This window comes from Staurois parvus, unplaced genomic scaffold (assembly GCF_062004578.1).
Source record: "Staurois parvus isolate SC_StPar_1 unplaced genomic scaffold, SC_StPar_1.0 ptg000147l, whole genome shotgun sequence".
Taxonomy (NCBI): Eukaryota; Metazoa; Chordata; class Amphibia; order Anura; family Ranidae; genus Staurois; species Staurois parvus.
In genome coordinates this window covers 15,550,662-15,565,679 of record NW_028317943.1, presented here as the reverse complement: position 1 = coordinate 15,565,679, position 15,018 = coordinate 15,550,662, and the positions used below count along the sequence as shown (strand labels likewise).

The window sequence follows — 15,018 nt, the reverse complement described above, 5'->3', positions numbered from 1 at the left end:
TATTTATTTCAAAAATAGTCAATTCACTAAAAAACATAAGTTTTTTACTGAATGCGTTAAATATTTATGTTTTGCGATATTTAGCACTTAAATATTGCATTATTTTTGGTGTTGTTTTTTGCAGGCTAACATTGCACCAGAATGCACACAGCAATTATGTGAAACTATGAAAACATTGTAGTGTGCTTTCATTCACAAAAATGATCTCCCTCTGATGAAATGTTACAATTTATTTTCATTCCTGAGCTCAGAGGAGAAAATTTTTACACCGATACATTTTTTACTTTTCACTTTCTGGCCAGTGCAGAGTTCCTCTAATTGTTATTTTGTACATTTCTAAAATACCGTCAGCAAACACCTGGTGATAAATAACGAATGTGCGTGTTTTTTAATGAATTGACTAATGATTTATCTCATGTTTTTTTTTTTGCAGTATTTATCTATTTTAACAAATGTGCGGTATTTACCTCAAATTCGATATTTTACTTTGATAAATTGACTCGTATCTCATGCGATAATTTATGAAAATGAATCACGTGACCGCGTTATGCGGTAACCTTTAGCGAATTGACCTCATAGTGCTTGGTGGAAGAAACCACAACACCCGATGAGGAACACTCTATCTGACCACAAGGTGACCTTCAGATAACATATCAGATAGCAACTGCACCCAGAGCTTTTTCAGCAACTATTCCCCCCTAACATGGCATTTTCAAGTACCCATATAATGTACAGTTACAGCCACACTTTGAAACACTGCCTTGACATGGCTTTACGTTTTTGCAAATTCAAGTATCAAAATGCAAAACTAGATCTGCAAATGTTAAATTCTCTAAGCCTCTAACTTGGACATCTGCTTATATAAAAATGTTATGCACCAACCTGGCTGCACTGAAAGGACTACACTAATGATGTGTGCTGGAAAAACATCAATACCATATTAGATTGTAAATTATTTAGGTAGATTAGGTTCAGAACATATTGATTTTAATTTTATTTTTAGAAAAGTGAAAAGATAGCACTAGATACTTACTGGAAATTTTCATTGCTGTGGATGTTGTTTGCCCTTAGCAAGCCATAGAAGTTTACATGGCTGTTCTCATTAGAGGAGTTCAGGTCATGCTCTTTACCTTCCCTGATCATGGTGCGTTTCAGCAAACTGGAGCATTTTAGAGCCAGCTCTAGTGCATCCATCCAGCACCTTCCTAGTATAAAACACAGAAGCTGACAAAATAAATATCATATCCCTACAAAACATAACAGCTATTATTGCATTTAACTCTATGCTTTTAGCTTTTGGGCACCTAGACTTTGATGAAGCCGTTTGAGTCCATGTGCAGACAGAATATGAATGGGGGTGATTTTACAACGACCAATCAGTTGCTGCACTTGCAGGGTTTTAATGAGGAAAGTGGCAAGGTCTTCATTTCTTTAGACGTGATATCCCTTTGGGAGTATCTCACCAATGATGATATTTTTGTTGCAGGGGATGCCCAAAATCTAACTTGTATCTTAGTCTTAGTGCAGACTTCTGGGAAAATCAGTAAGCCAATCACACAAGCAGGAAATGACATCTCTGGGGTGCATTCTGTACACCATCTATGTAGGGAAAGCCTCCAGATTGCCATATTGCATTGTATATTACCAAATATTACTAATTGCAGATTGAAAAGAAAAGTAATAGTAATGCATATCTCCTGATGTTTTTTTAACAAAGAAAACATGTCCAAAAATATTATAAATTATATAATTTTTAAAACTTTAGCTGTATATTTCTTGCCACTACCATGACTCACCAACAATTTTGCAAATTTTTTTAACCTACCTAAAAAAACATACTGACACTAAACATACAATTTGTTTCTAAATCACACTGACACTAACCTAGATCAAAGTCCTGAGCTAACAATTACTATTGATTTCAACAGACTATTCGTCACAGACTTCTCTAGAGAAGATAAGATTAAAATCTTTTTCTGTTCACAGTGCAGAAAGAGATGCAGGGGGCTGGCCAACACAGTCATCATGTGAGCTGGTATGTCATCTCTCAGTTGTAAGGCCTCATGCACAATGCTATTTTGTAGGGAACTTAATAATTAATGTCAGTTTTGGCCACAAAATGCTTGTAAAAGTGTGTACCGCGTTTACACGTTTCAAGCATTTGGGTGTTAATTCATTTAATTGGCCAGAATAAATAAGTCGAAATTAATGCTCAAGTACTAAACGTGCCTCACAACAACACACGTTTAGATGCGGTTAACCCTTTGAGGACCGTAAGATTTTGGAACGCCAAAAGAATCAATTTTTTTGTTTTTAAAGTTCGTACACTTCAGTTGCTGTAACTAAGCCATTTCATGAAATAATTGGCAAAAAGCTAGATCCATTTGTTGTTTGTTGATAAGAACTAATATTTTGACTCAAACTAAAAAAAAAAAAAAAAGTTTCAAGTTTTTAATCAGATGATACACACAATTAAAAACATGGGACAAATACGTCCCTTGGTCCTCAAAGGGTTAAGCATGTCAAGCATTTTTCAGCCAAAATGCTGCTGCTCCAGGATACCCTGGCAGTAATATTTATTTTCTGCCACTAAACTCTCCCACCACAAAATACTGCTAAAATATTATGTGTACATGAGCCACTTCATGTCCAGACACTTTTACCCCCTTCCTGTCCAGGCCAATTTTCAGCTTTCTGCACTATCACACTTTGAATGACAATTGCGCGGTCATGCAACACTGTATCCATATGAATTTTTTAGCATTTTTTTTGAGACAGCTAAAACTTTATTTTGGTGGTAGTTATTCACCATCGGGATTTTTTATTTTTTTTGCTATATAAATGAAAAAGTCGCAACATTTTGAAAAAAAGTGTTTTTCTTATAACACTTTGCAAATAAATAATCTTTCTGAATAAATCCTGGCCAACATTTATTCGGTTATCTTTTTAGTAAAAAAAATAACCCAAATTAGTTTATAACCAAAAATTATAATTTTTCAAATTTTTTTTTACATTTTTATTTAAATTTTTTTATATATTTTTTTTAGCATACTGTCTACTGTCACCCTAGCAGTACAGTGTCACCACCTCTGGGGTGGGGGTGGGTGATGGGTGTTTTTTTTGTTTTGTTTTTTTACACTGATTGCTTTTACACCCATAAAGGCTGTAGAAGCAATCATTTCTCCTTCTCTCTGGCTGCATTTTTGCAGCCATTGAGAAATACTGTGTGAGCTGTGATTGGTCACAGCTTGTCACATGGTACAAGGCTGTCATGAATAGCCTTGTACCATGTGATCTCTGTGATTACTCACAGATTTCACTAGTAGTAAGCAATGATGTCAGAAGTGACATCTTGCTTACTACTATTCATGTGATCACTGATTGGCCAATCAGTGATCACATGATCGCTTCCTATGGTAGCACACAAGCATGCTCGAAACCAAGCCGGGCTCTGTGCGTCTACCGACACACACACTATGCAACTTGGCCTCACCCTCCACTCCCCTCGTCAGTGGATTTGACGGACAATGGTTTGATTGACAATGGCTCTGCTGCCGCCATGTCCAGTGAGGAGAGAGAGACAGAGCAGGGTTGGGTCGAGATTAGACTCCGGTAAGTATTTTGAGAGGCAGGGAGAGAGCCAACAATAGACCTTTTTGTTTTTTTACTGTAATGAAGAATTATGGTAAAAAACCTTCAGCCTTTACATCCACTTTAATCTCATGAGTCATTATTTTATCACTACTTCCAAGACCTTCTTCTCCTGCTCTCATCAATATACACCTCATAGAAGCTCATTGTTAATCACAGCCACAAACTACCAATATCTTTGGGACAAACATTTGTGCAATTATTTTGAATGGTCTGTTACACAAAAATGTTGCATAAAAACAATGACCCACATGCAGCAAAACCCTTTTGTGAATTGATATAACAAAATTTGAATTTTAAATTGCCAAATAAAGCATGGAAATGAGATGACCCCATGGTTAAGGCTTTTCTGAATCTAAATCCACTGCACAGTTCAGCTGAAAGAAACGCATGCACAGAGCTCGACAAATCACAGGCGCAGAGTCACCATGGTGCCTAGAAATTGCGTCCTGGCTCCTGGGTTCACACACTGCTTCCCACTGACTTCAATGCAAAACTGCCTTCCATAGACTTAAATGCCAATGCGCCTCCCATAGACTTCAATGCCAAAGCGCCTCCCATAGACTTCAATGCCAAAGCGCCTCCCATAGACTTCAATGCAAAACCGCCTCCCACTGACTTCAATGCAAAACCGCCTCCCACTGACTTCAATGCAAAACCGCCTCCCAATGACTTCAATGCAAAACCGCCTCCCACTGACTTCAATGCAAAACCGCCTCCCACTGACTTCAATGCAAAACCGCCTCCCACTGACTTCAATGCAAAAACTCCTCCCACTGACTTCAATGCAAAAACTCCTGTCAATAGCAATGCTATGTGAACAATTATCTCCACGTGCCACCCTACTCTATCACTTGCAAGTCTGGAACGCACCGCTACAAACTCGCACAGGACCCTTTTGGTAATGGCACTCAAAACACAATGTGCATGGATTGCATTTGCATGAACCACCTCAATAGGAACACATAATATCTAGCCTGTCATTCCAATCTGTGAGTTTGGTTCACACATATATGTGAATCTGGATGTGTTTTCAGAGTGGCTCCATTCACACCTGGGTGTTTTGGGATTGCGGCAGGATCTATGCGATCACAAAATGCAGGTTCAGGCGCCATTATTTTCAATGGCACCTAAAACGTGGTGCAGTTTTGCAGTGAATATTGTGTGGTAAGATCACATTGTGTGAAGCTTATTGCCCAAAAGTTGCCTTGCCCTGGGCGCTGACAACCTACATTACGCTAAAAGAAACTGGCTTTTAACTTGTTAGCTGGCTCCTGGATTCAAAGCAAATTTGTCAAGCCCTGTGCATGCACATTATATTGTCGTTTGATCCATGGAAAATCCAATTGCCTCCTGGAGGATCAGGATGGAATTATTTTCACCAGCTAGAGCAAAATGAGTCATGCATTTTTGGGTATTTTTTTCCCCTTCCTATGTATCAACTCTGGGTAAAAAAAAATTGTGTATATGGAGGTTTTCTTTTTTTCCCCCTATTGGTTGAACTAGATGGACTTGTGTATTTTTTTCAACCCAGCTAACTATGTTTTTGAGACGTTTACAAGTACACTCACAAAGATTAATGAACAGGTTCTAACATGTTATAATACTACTACCTTTTGGCCGGAGTTAAACATGAGGTGTATTGAGAACAGAAGGAAACAGACCATTTGAAGTGGTGATGCACATTCAGGAGAAATAAAGGCTTGCAAAGATAACATTAATATATTAGGCAAAAAAACAAAACAAAACACATACTTTTGTAATATGTCTACTATATTAAAAAAAGTATTGTGTGCTCTGCAGCAAATGTAGTAAAAATAACTCATGTAGCCTAGCACATTGTCTCTGCTTTTGCATACACCTTCAGCAAAAATAGGTTTTGTAATTATATTAATTTACAATATCAGTTGGACACAAGGGAAGATGTCAACAATGTCAACACTTCAGAGTGATGAAACACTGAGAAATACATATACAGTGTCTACTTTCATAGTGCTGCAGTAGAAACATTATTTCTGATACATAGTCACAGTTCAATAATCAGCTATGGAATAAGAAACACATTCATTATCCCTTGGGGATGGCGCTTGGATTGATTACTAGCAGTTACTGCATTATATTTCCCATGTCAGGGAGGTTAGCAACATTTGTCGACATCTGGTTTTAATGGTGGTAATTCCACACTCACGGTAGTCAAAATCCACTCCAAATTACGATGTGATTAATATTACAAAGTGCCCTGAAAATATGTTTGAAAAGCTCTGCTGGTGTAGAGGAGTTAAAGCATTTTGTCTGCTGGCACAATGGCATTTTCTGTTGCCTCACCCACATCAGTTGCATGCCACAGAGCAGCTATGCAAAACCCAGGAATGTTATTTCACATTAACACTCTAAATACCAAGTGACTATGAACAGTTGCTAAAAGGGTGAAGCAATCCATCCATTCTATCTTTATTACTTGACCAATTTAATCAAAATTGCAGAACATGTTTGTTTCATGTTTCATTTCAGTTACTGTGAGTAAACTATTCCAAATTAGCATACTGATTCACAAAACATAAGTGTTTTAAAGTTTCACAGATGTAGAATATAAACTGGCCTAATCCAAAAAAGAATCTTGTAAAATGAGTAAAAATGTAGAGTGAAAGCAGAAAAAGAAACTTTGGTCTCCTGATTCCCCCCAGGGTTGAATGAAAGAAAGCTACTGGGACGCCAATTAAAACCTCCACATTGACTACTGATTGCAGGGCCTCCCACTCTAATTTCAAGGTAGCCCACCCCAAGTACTATATTTTTTAACGGAAACTTTGAATAGTGAATGGGCCTAAATTAAATATTTAACTTAAAGCGGAGTTCCACCAGAAAAAAAAAAAAAAGAAAGTCAGCAGCTACAAAAACTGTAGCTGCTGACTTTTAAAATACAGACACTTACCTGTCCCTCGATCCCGCGTTGTCCTCACCACCGCTGGTTTCACCGGCTGTCTGCTCACCCTGGCATCTTCAGTGTGGGCACCCGGCTGTGACAGCTTGCGGCTTCACAGCCGGGTGCCCACTGCGCATGCTTGAGAAGTGCTGCACTTTGTGAATGGCCCCGTAGTCTTCTGGGACCTGTTACGTGTCCCAGAAGACTACGGGGGGGAAGAGGACAACTTCTGCTACCGATCACCTAGGCCAGTGGTGGGCAACCTTTTTTTTCAACTAAGCCAAATCTCGCCAAAACCACGATTGAAATTTATTTTGAGAGCCACATTTTTAAAACTGAAAATACATCCCCCATAGTAATTCATCCCCCTATAGTAATTCATCCCCCATAGTAATTCATCCCCCCTATAGTAATTCATCCCCCATAGTAATTCATCCCCCATATAGTAATTCATCCCCCATATAGTAATTCATCCCCCATAGTAATTCATCCCCCATATAGTAATTCATCCCCCATATAGTAATTCATCCCCCATAGTAATTCACCCCCCATAGTAATTCATCCCCCATATAGTAATTCATCCCCCATATAGTAATTCATCCCCCATATAGTAATTCATCCCCCATATAGTAATTCATCCCCCATATAGTAATTCATCCCCCCTATAGTAATTCATCCCCCCTATAGTAATTCATCCCCCATATAGTAATTCATCCCCCCTATAGTAATTCATCCCCCATATAGTAATTCATCCCCCATATAGTAATTCATCCCCCATATAGTAATTCATCCCCCATATAGTAATTCATCCCCCATATAGTAATTCATCCCCCATAGTAATTCATCCCCCATATAGTAATTCATCCCCCATATAGTAATTCATCCCCCCTATAGTAATTCATCCCCCCTATAGTAATTCATCCCCCCTATAGTAATTCATTCCCCATATTGTGTCAATTCACTTACCTTTGCTCCGCGCGTTCTTCTCGCCGTGTTCCCGCGCCGTTCTGGTCTTCAGGGCGGACTGTGAGAGGAGAGGAGTTCGTCACGCTGCCCCGCCTACATCCTGGCTGCCCCGCCTACATCCTGACAGCTGCAGAGTCCTGACTTTTGGGGCGGCCGCCCAAGAGGAGGGAGGGGAGCGGGCGCCCAGCACACAGAAGAGCCGCATTTAAGTTTGTAAAGAGCCGCATGTGGCTCGTGAGCCACGGCTTGCCGACCACTGACCTAGGCGATCGCAGTGAAAGTGGAAGTACCTGTCAAATTCGGGTACCCGCTCCCCAAAGGTGCCAATCCTAAATGGGGAGCGGGGGACAAAGACTTAAAGCGAAACTTCCCCTTTTGGGTGGAGCTCCGCTTTAAGGTGTGCTTTAAAACAGAAACTGACCATCCAAGCAAAAGTTGTTTTATGACACTTTATTTAATTTTCCATTGTCCTGTACTATTTAGCTACTATTGAGTTTATTGAATAAGGCAAAGAACAATGTGCCAAGAACAATTTGTATCAGCAAGTTTACTGGTCAGGTCATAACAAACTGAAATCTGATTGGATGCTTTGGGTTTATACAATCAAAAATATTAGGATGACAGGTGGATTACATCCTCCAAAGTTTGCCAACCTAGGATCTAAGGTCATTTTTTTCCACTGTTTTTTACATATATGCTTGGCTTAGCATAGCATGCCAGAACATGTTTCTATTACTGAAAGGGGCAGAGAGGAACATATATGCTTGGCTTAGCATAGCATGCCAGAACATGTTTCTTTTACTGAAAGGGGCAGAGAGGAAAAAGTGTAGCATCTCCATGATAAACAAAAGAACACAGGCAACATTTTCACATGTCTGCCTGCCATTTCCCCTAGGGTCGCTTGGGCAGAGTTGCCTGTTGGTGTCAATAGACATCATATTTTCCCCCCAGATACTTATCTCAGTTTTTACTAGTCTAGCTAGACTAGTCCTCTTAAGGCAGGAGCATGGTTACCTTCATTTGACACATAACTATTCTGCATTTGAAAGTTCAGCCTTTGTGCAAATGTATATTAAAACATGCAGACCTGCTATGAGGCATAAGTAAGGAGGTTTCCCTACTTCAAAGTAACTATAAAATGGAACTATAAATATCTGAAATAGTATACATTTTTGTCAAACTTAAGGTTCACTTTTTAATTATTCTACAATCTATTGATTAACTTAAAGTAAAGCGAATGGATTACCTTAATATAAAGTGATCTATTCCCTCTTACACCCTACATACAGATAACATTATCCACCTTTGAAATAATATGATTCTAAATAAATACTGTGTTGGCAGCTGGGAAGGTACAAATGTGAGCAGCTGGTATTGACTAAGAGCAAACATAGTACAGACCAGCCTTTATTTCAAGTCTTGCCTTTTAACCACAAGAAATCATGGTATTTACCGTCTGATTCTGACGCAGCTCTTATAATCAAGTAACTGCCTGGAAGAGGCTGAGTAATGGATCCAACAGCTTCACCTTTAGGACCCTTAAAAGAAGTGAAGAAAAGGAAAATATATTCAGTAAGTTAACAGGAACCATCTAAAAAAAGGTTCCCAGCAGAAACACAAGAAACAAAATATATGAAGTTTTCCTACACAAGAACCCCAGCCCACGGCCTCTACGGACAGCACTGGTTACCTACTGCAAAACAGGGGGAGCTTCCTTGGAGCTAGGTTTATTTCTATTTCAGACCTACCTCCCTCAAACATGCTAAGGAAGAGATATGGTGGCACACAGGCTCTAATTTTAAGAATTCTTTCACATGTATATTACTATCAAAGGCATACACCGATCAGCCATAATATTATGAACACCCACCATAACCTGTCAAGGCATGGATTCCTTTAGATCTCTAAGAGTATGCTGTGGTATCTTGCACAAAGTTGTCAACAGCAGATACTTTAAGTCCTGTAAATTGCAAAGTGGAGCCTCTATGGGTTAGACTTGTTTCTACAGGACATTCCACAGATGGTCAGTTAGATTGAGATCTGGAGAATTTTGGAGGACAGGTCAACACCTTAAACTTCTTGTTGTGTTCCTCAAACCATTCTTGAATTCATCAGACCAGGCCACCTTCTTCCATTGCTTCTGTGGTCCAGCTATGATGCTCACATGCCCACTGTAGGCATTATGCAGCCCTATACATAGCAAACTGTGATTCACCTTTCTATCAAAACCAGCATTGCCTTTTTCAGCAATTTGAGCTACAGTAGCTCTTCTATTGGATTGGACACTGTACTTGGGTTCTGCTAGGTGGTCTCATACGGAAACGGAATTATATTATGTGATCTGTCATTGTACTGAGATTACGCTATGTGGTCTTTCTGATATGGTAGCGGAGTTATGCTACGTGTTCTTTCTAATATTGCACTGAGATTATGCTATGTGTTCTTTCTGACACTGTATTGGGGTTATACTATGTGGTCTTTCTGATGTTGTACTGGTGATATACTATAGGAGCATGAGGTCCACAACATTTAAAATGCCTTTACACATCAAAAGAATGCAAAAATCCATAAAAAGATTTTTTACAGCAGAGTAGCAAATTTTACCTTAACAGCCCAGATTGACTGTTCCAGTGGGTGGAAAAGTTTAAAGCAGAATCCATCCTTTTTAGACGGCCTCTCAATGATTTCACAGGCATTCAGTAGAACTGTGCCTACCCACTGTCCATTTTTGGGAGTTTTATAGATTAACAAGACCCCCGGTTTTAACACACACCACAGTTTCGTCCAGCTTTTTAATGTCCCTCTAATCTGTAAATAAACATGCAACACATTCTTAAGAAGAAAATCCACTTCTGATAAAATACAGCACATCCAATTGTTACACGAGCACTACTGTAATACAATAAAAAAATGTCTTTCTGGGTTATTCTGCTGCCAGCTACAATTTTCTAAAACTTTTCAAAAAAAGAAAAAAAAAAAAAAAAAAGGATCCCTTGTGTTGATTCACAGAACTCCCCAGAATGTTGCTTCCTGCTCATGCAGTATGGGAGTAGGGAAGGACGCACCAACAGAGCGGATGCTACCACAGGGTTATACTGAAGGAGTCACATTTGGATGCTTTGGTGATTGACACTGGAGAATTTTTGGGAGAAACTACCTAGCGTTATTGATATTGCTGGGGCGGATATTTTCTGGCTTCCCCTTGGATCCGGAGCCATCAGGCTACCCTAGGCTGTGGTCATTCAAGAGACATTACAGATACTATAGAGATCTTCATCAGCATGTGGATAATGTCGCTGTGTGTTTCCCCGTGTCAGTGAATCATCTAGTGGTCCTTAATTATGCAGCATATATGGATTTGGCCTATGGGCGGATGTTCATCTGGGACCTTTTTAACCGCTATGTGGATGTTTCTGCCCTTTACTACCACTCACATTGACATTTCGGATATTGGACTTCATTGTCTTCAACTCCTTAGGGGTCCTGAGGAAGCCTATTGGCGAAACGCGTCGACCTTTGGAGTGCCATGATGTCATGTTATGTAATACTATACTGGGCTGTTTAGTCACAATACTGTTTTTATGGTAAATTTTTGACCTTTGGAGTGTTATGATGTCATGCTATACAATGCGGTGACACATTGGGCTGATTAGTGCAATTACTATTCTTCATGGTAAATTTTTGGAAGATAGGTTTCAATAAACATGTTTTATATAACAATATGATGTTGTCCACTTTTTTGTACCAGTAGAGTCCCATTTGGTTTTTTGATATGATGATTTAGGGATGAGGTACATTTGCAGTCTATTTTATATAATTATGCAGTATTATTATTATTATTATACAGTATTTATAAAGCGCCAATAGTTCGCTCAGTGCTGTACATTACAGAGGGGAACAGAACATGTGACAGAACAATACCAATACAATGCAAAACACAGTATGATGTTCCCTGTAGTTTTTCTTATTACAACACTGAGGACTCTTGTAATTACATCAGGAGATCCATCCTCTCAGTACTCAGAAAGTGGCTCTAGGAAATGATGGGAATCCATTTATGTTTCAATACAAACAGCAGTAAATAAGACCAATTGATATGGTGGGCACACGGTGGGGAGGAGGAGGCTTACTATAGTGGGTACTCGGCGGGGAGAAGGAGCCAGGAGCACCAGTGGGGGACCCGAGAAGAGGTAAGTAGAACATGCTTGTTATTTTAAAACATTTTATCCTTTACAATCACTTTAAAGTGGTTGCAAAGGCTGAAGGTTTTTTACCTACATGCATGCTATGCATGAAGGTAAAAAACCTTCTATGTGCAGCAGTGCCCCCAGCCCCCTCAATACTTACCTGAGCCTCATCGCGATCCAGCAATGTGAATGACAGCCTTGGCTGCCCCGGGTCTCTGCCTCCTCATTGGTGATGCACTTTGGCACAGTTAAGAAGTGGTGATGGGCTGGTTTTACCTTGTCACGGTCCTATTTTAGAGAGCAGCTTAGGGGGCATTTATGAATAAAGCTGCCTAAATATGATAAACTTGTCTTAAATCTGCCCCACTGGTGCTACTTAGCATTGCTTAGCTGTGTGAAAGAATTGAGAAATATCCAACATAGTACTTAATTACTCAGTTACTTCTTGGTCAATGACTTGGCTTGACTATTGGACATGGGGGTTGATTTACTAAAGGCAAATAGACTGTGGACTTTGTAAAGTGCAGTTGCTTGAGAGCTGTGTAAATTAGATAAAGCTTCACTCTGCAAAGAATACCCAATTGCGTGCAAGGAAAATAAAAAAAAACAGCATTTTTGTTTGCATATGATTGGATGATGGAAGCTAGCAGAGTTTCTGCTTGTTTACTAAGCTCTGGAGCAACTGCTCTTGCAGAGCACAACTACACTTTGCAAAGTACACAGTCTATTTGCCTTTAGTAAATCAACCCCTTGGTATCCTTCAGATGTTAAGGGAACATATACCTCCCAAGAGCTCAGCATCGGTTACACAATAAAGAGATGCTTGATTGAGAGAAATATGTAAACCCAAATTATATCCCTAAGCACCATGCCAACAGATGTGTATTGCAGTTCCGCTACCTGATAGGCACATACACCTTTTTTAGGTGCATTAGTCAGCTCAGTTGAATTGTTTGTTTTAATGCAATGCACATGTTCTAACGTACCGCAATGGTGTGAATTGGCCTTAAAGTGTGAGGACCCATTGACAGGCATTGCGACAATGTGTGCTAACGCTTGTTCATTCCTGCAAAACACCTACACTTTCTGTGGTGCATTGTGGTACCAACGTACCACACACTACAGTGCACCACAAAGTACATACCATACATACCATACATTGTGGTTGCTAAAAAAAATGCTCATGTGCATTTTTTGACCAGTTGCGTTGGCAGGATATTCATAATGAATGACTGGAAGGAACCACAGTGAGCAGCAGGGGGAGGGAGAATTCAACTCACCCACCTGGAATAGTATCAAAGTGGCATTTCAATACATGGGCCACTGGAAAAGCATAGAGCTTCTTGTTTTATAGGAAGTTTTTATTTTGACTTTGTACTGAACTCATCAGTCACTAGAAGAATAGCTGATGCATGCCTTTATATACTATATTTGTGCTTCAAAATCTGGCCATAATCCTTCATGGGATAAGGACAAAGGAAAACAAGAAATGGAAATGCTTATGAATTTTATAGATAACATTGTTTAAAACACTTTCAAAGGAAGATGTTAGAACTGCCTGTCCTTGTGGCAATGTCAATTCCGCTGATGCCAAGGCAACTTTTTTTTTTCAATAAACTCAGGAAATGAATTATGTCACATGCACACAGAAATACTTTCTACATGGAAAAGGGAATAAAACGTAAATCAGTTGCACAGGTGCTGTCAATGCTCTGCAAGCACATATAAACATTATAATGAAAAAAACCTTCCATCTATAAACATCTAAATTTTGAAGCAATACTTGGATGACTTACATCTCTTGAAAAAATTCAGACTGTGGCTAGACCAGTGGTCTCCAAACTGAGGCCCGGATGTGGCCCTTTGCTTGCCTTGATCCAGCCCTTGAGACATAATTCCTTCTTCTGTCAACCAACAATGAGGTACTATTCCCCCCACTGACACCAACCATAGGGCACTATTCCTCCAACTGATACCAAAGATGAGGCACTATTCCTCCCACTGATAGCAATGATGGGACACTATTCCTCCCACTGACACCAACCATGGGGCACTATTCCTCTCACTGATACCAATGATGGGACACTATTCCTCCCACTAACACCAACCATGGGGCACTATTCCTCCCACTGACACCATTGAAGGGACACGATTTTTCCCACTGACACCAACCATGGGCATTATTCCCCCCCCCCCACTGAAACCAGCCATGGGTATTATTCCTCCCACTGACACCAACCATGGGGGCACTATTCTTCCCACTGACACCAACCATGGGGCACTATTCCTCCCACTGACACTAACCATGGGCCATTAACCCTCCCACTGACACCAACCATGGGCCACTAATCCTCCCACTGACACCAACCATGGGCCACTAATCCTCCCACTGACACCAACCATGGGCCACTAATCCTCCCACTGACACCAACCATGGGCCACTAATCCTCCCACTGACACCAACCATGGGGCACTAATCCTCCCACTGACACCAACCATGGGGCACTAATCCTCCCACTGACACCAACCATGGGGCACTAATCCTCCCACTGACACCAATGATGAGACACGATTCGTCCCACTAACAGCAACAATGGGGCACTATTCCTACCACTGGCACCAACGACAGGGCACTTATTTCTAATACAAAAAAACAGGACATTGTTCACTCCCACCAACGCCAGGACATTTTTTTTACTCCCAGTGGCCACAGTTTGCCCCTCCAAAGTCTGAAGAACACTAAACTGGCCCTTTGTTTAGAAAGTTTGGAGACCCTTGGGCTAGACCAATAACCGTGAGGAATTGTTAAAAATACTTCAGTTGAAGTGACTTCAAACTGTTTGTCAGATAATGCCATCGTAGAATGTATGAACTTCCATGTAAGAATAACAAGCAACATCTGCATCGCCCACCTTTAGCCAATCTGCCATGACAATAACTGATGGATCTGTGATTGTACTGAGCAATTCTTTAGTGGCCCTCTTCTTCTCCTCCCTATAATTTTTCTTTTGCACCTGAAAGGACAGAATAAACACATTACACTAATACAGATAACAGGAGGTTTTCATGTGGAAAACACTAATCAATTTCCAGTCTGCTTATTCTGACCTTGGGCAAACCTAGTTATCAAAGGCAAGGTTGGAAAAACTTGACAAAGTATAACTTGGAACAGTGGATGAATGCTTAACATATAACAGGGAAGAAATTCACAAGCACTCAGAAATACATTTTCAGAATTTATTCAAAACAAGTGCTATCACATGGTTTATTAAGACAGCCGTACAGACTTGC

At 40.1% G+C, this 15,018-nt stretch overlaps 1 protein-coding gene across 7 annotated transcripts in view; it reads right to left on the bottom strand.

The window, feature by feature from the left end:
* The window catches only part of OSBPL8 (oxysterol binding protein like 8), a 385,291-nt gene that overhangs the window by 49,896 nt on the left and 320,377 nt on the right, over positions 1 to 15,018 (bottom strand). For all 7 annotated transcript variants that reach the window (XM_089674075.1, XM_089674076.1, XM_089674080.1 and 4 more), the window contains 4 exons: positions 14,640 to 14,741; positions 10,145 to 10,348; positions 8,994 to 9,078; positions 1,034 to 1,205 (listed from right to left, as the gene is read on the bottom strand). In XM_089674075.1, coding sequence (XP_089530201.1) covers positions 1,034 to 1,205; positions 8,994 to 9,078; positions 10,145 to 10,348; positions 14,640 to 14,741 — 563 coding nt within the window. The remainder of the gene's footprint in view (positions 1 to 1,033; positions 1,206 to 8,993; positions 9,079 to 10,144; positions 10,349 to 14,639; positions 14,742 to 15,018) is intronic.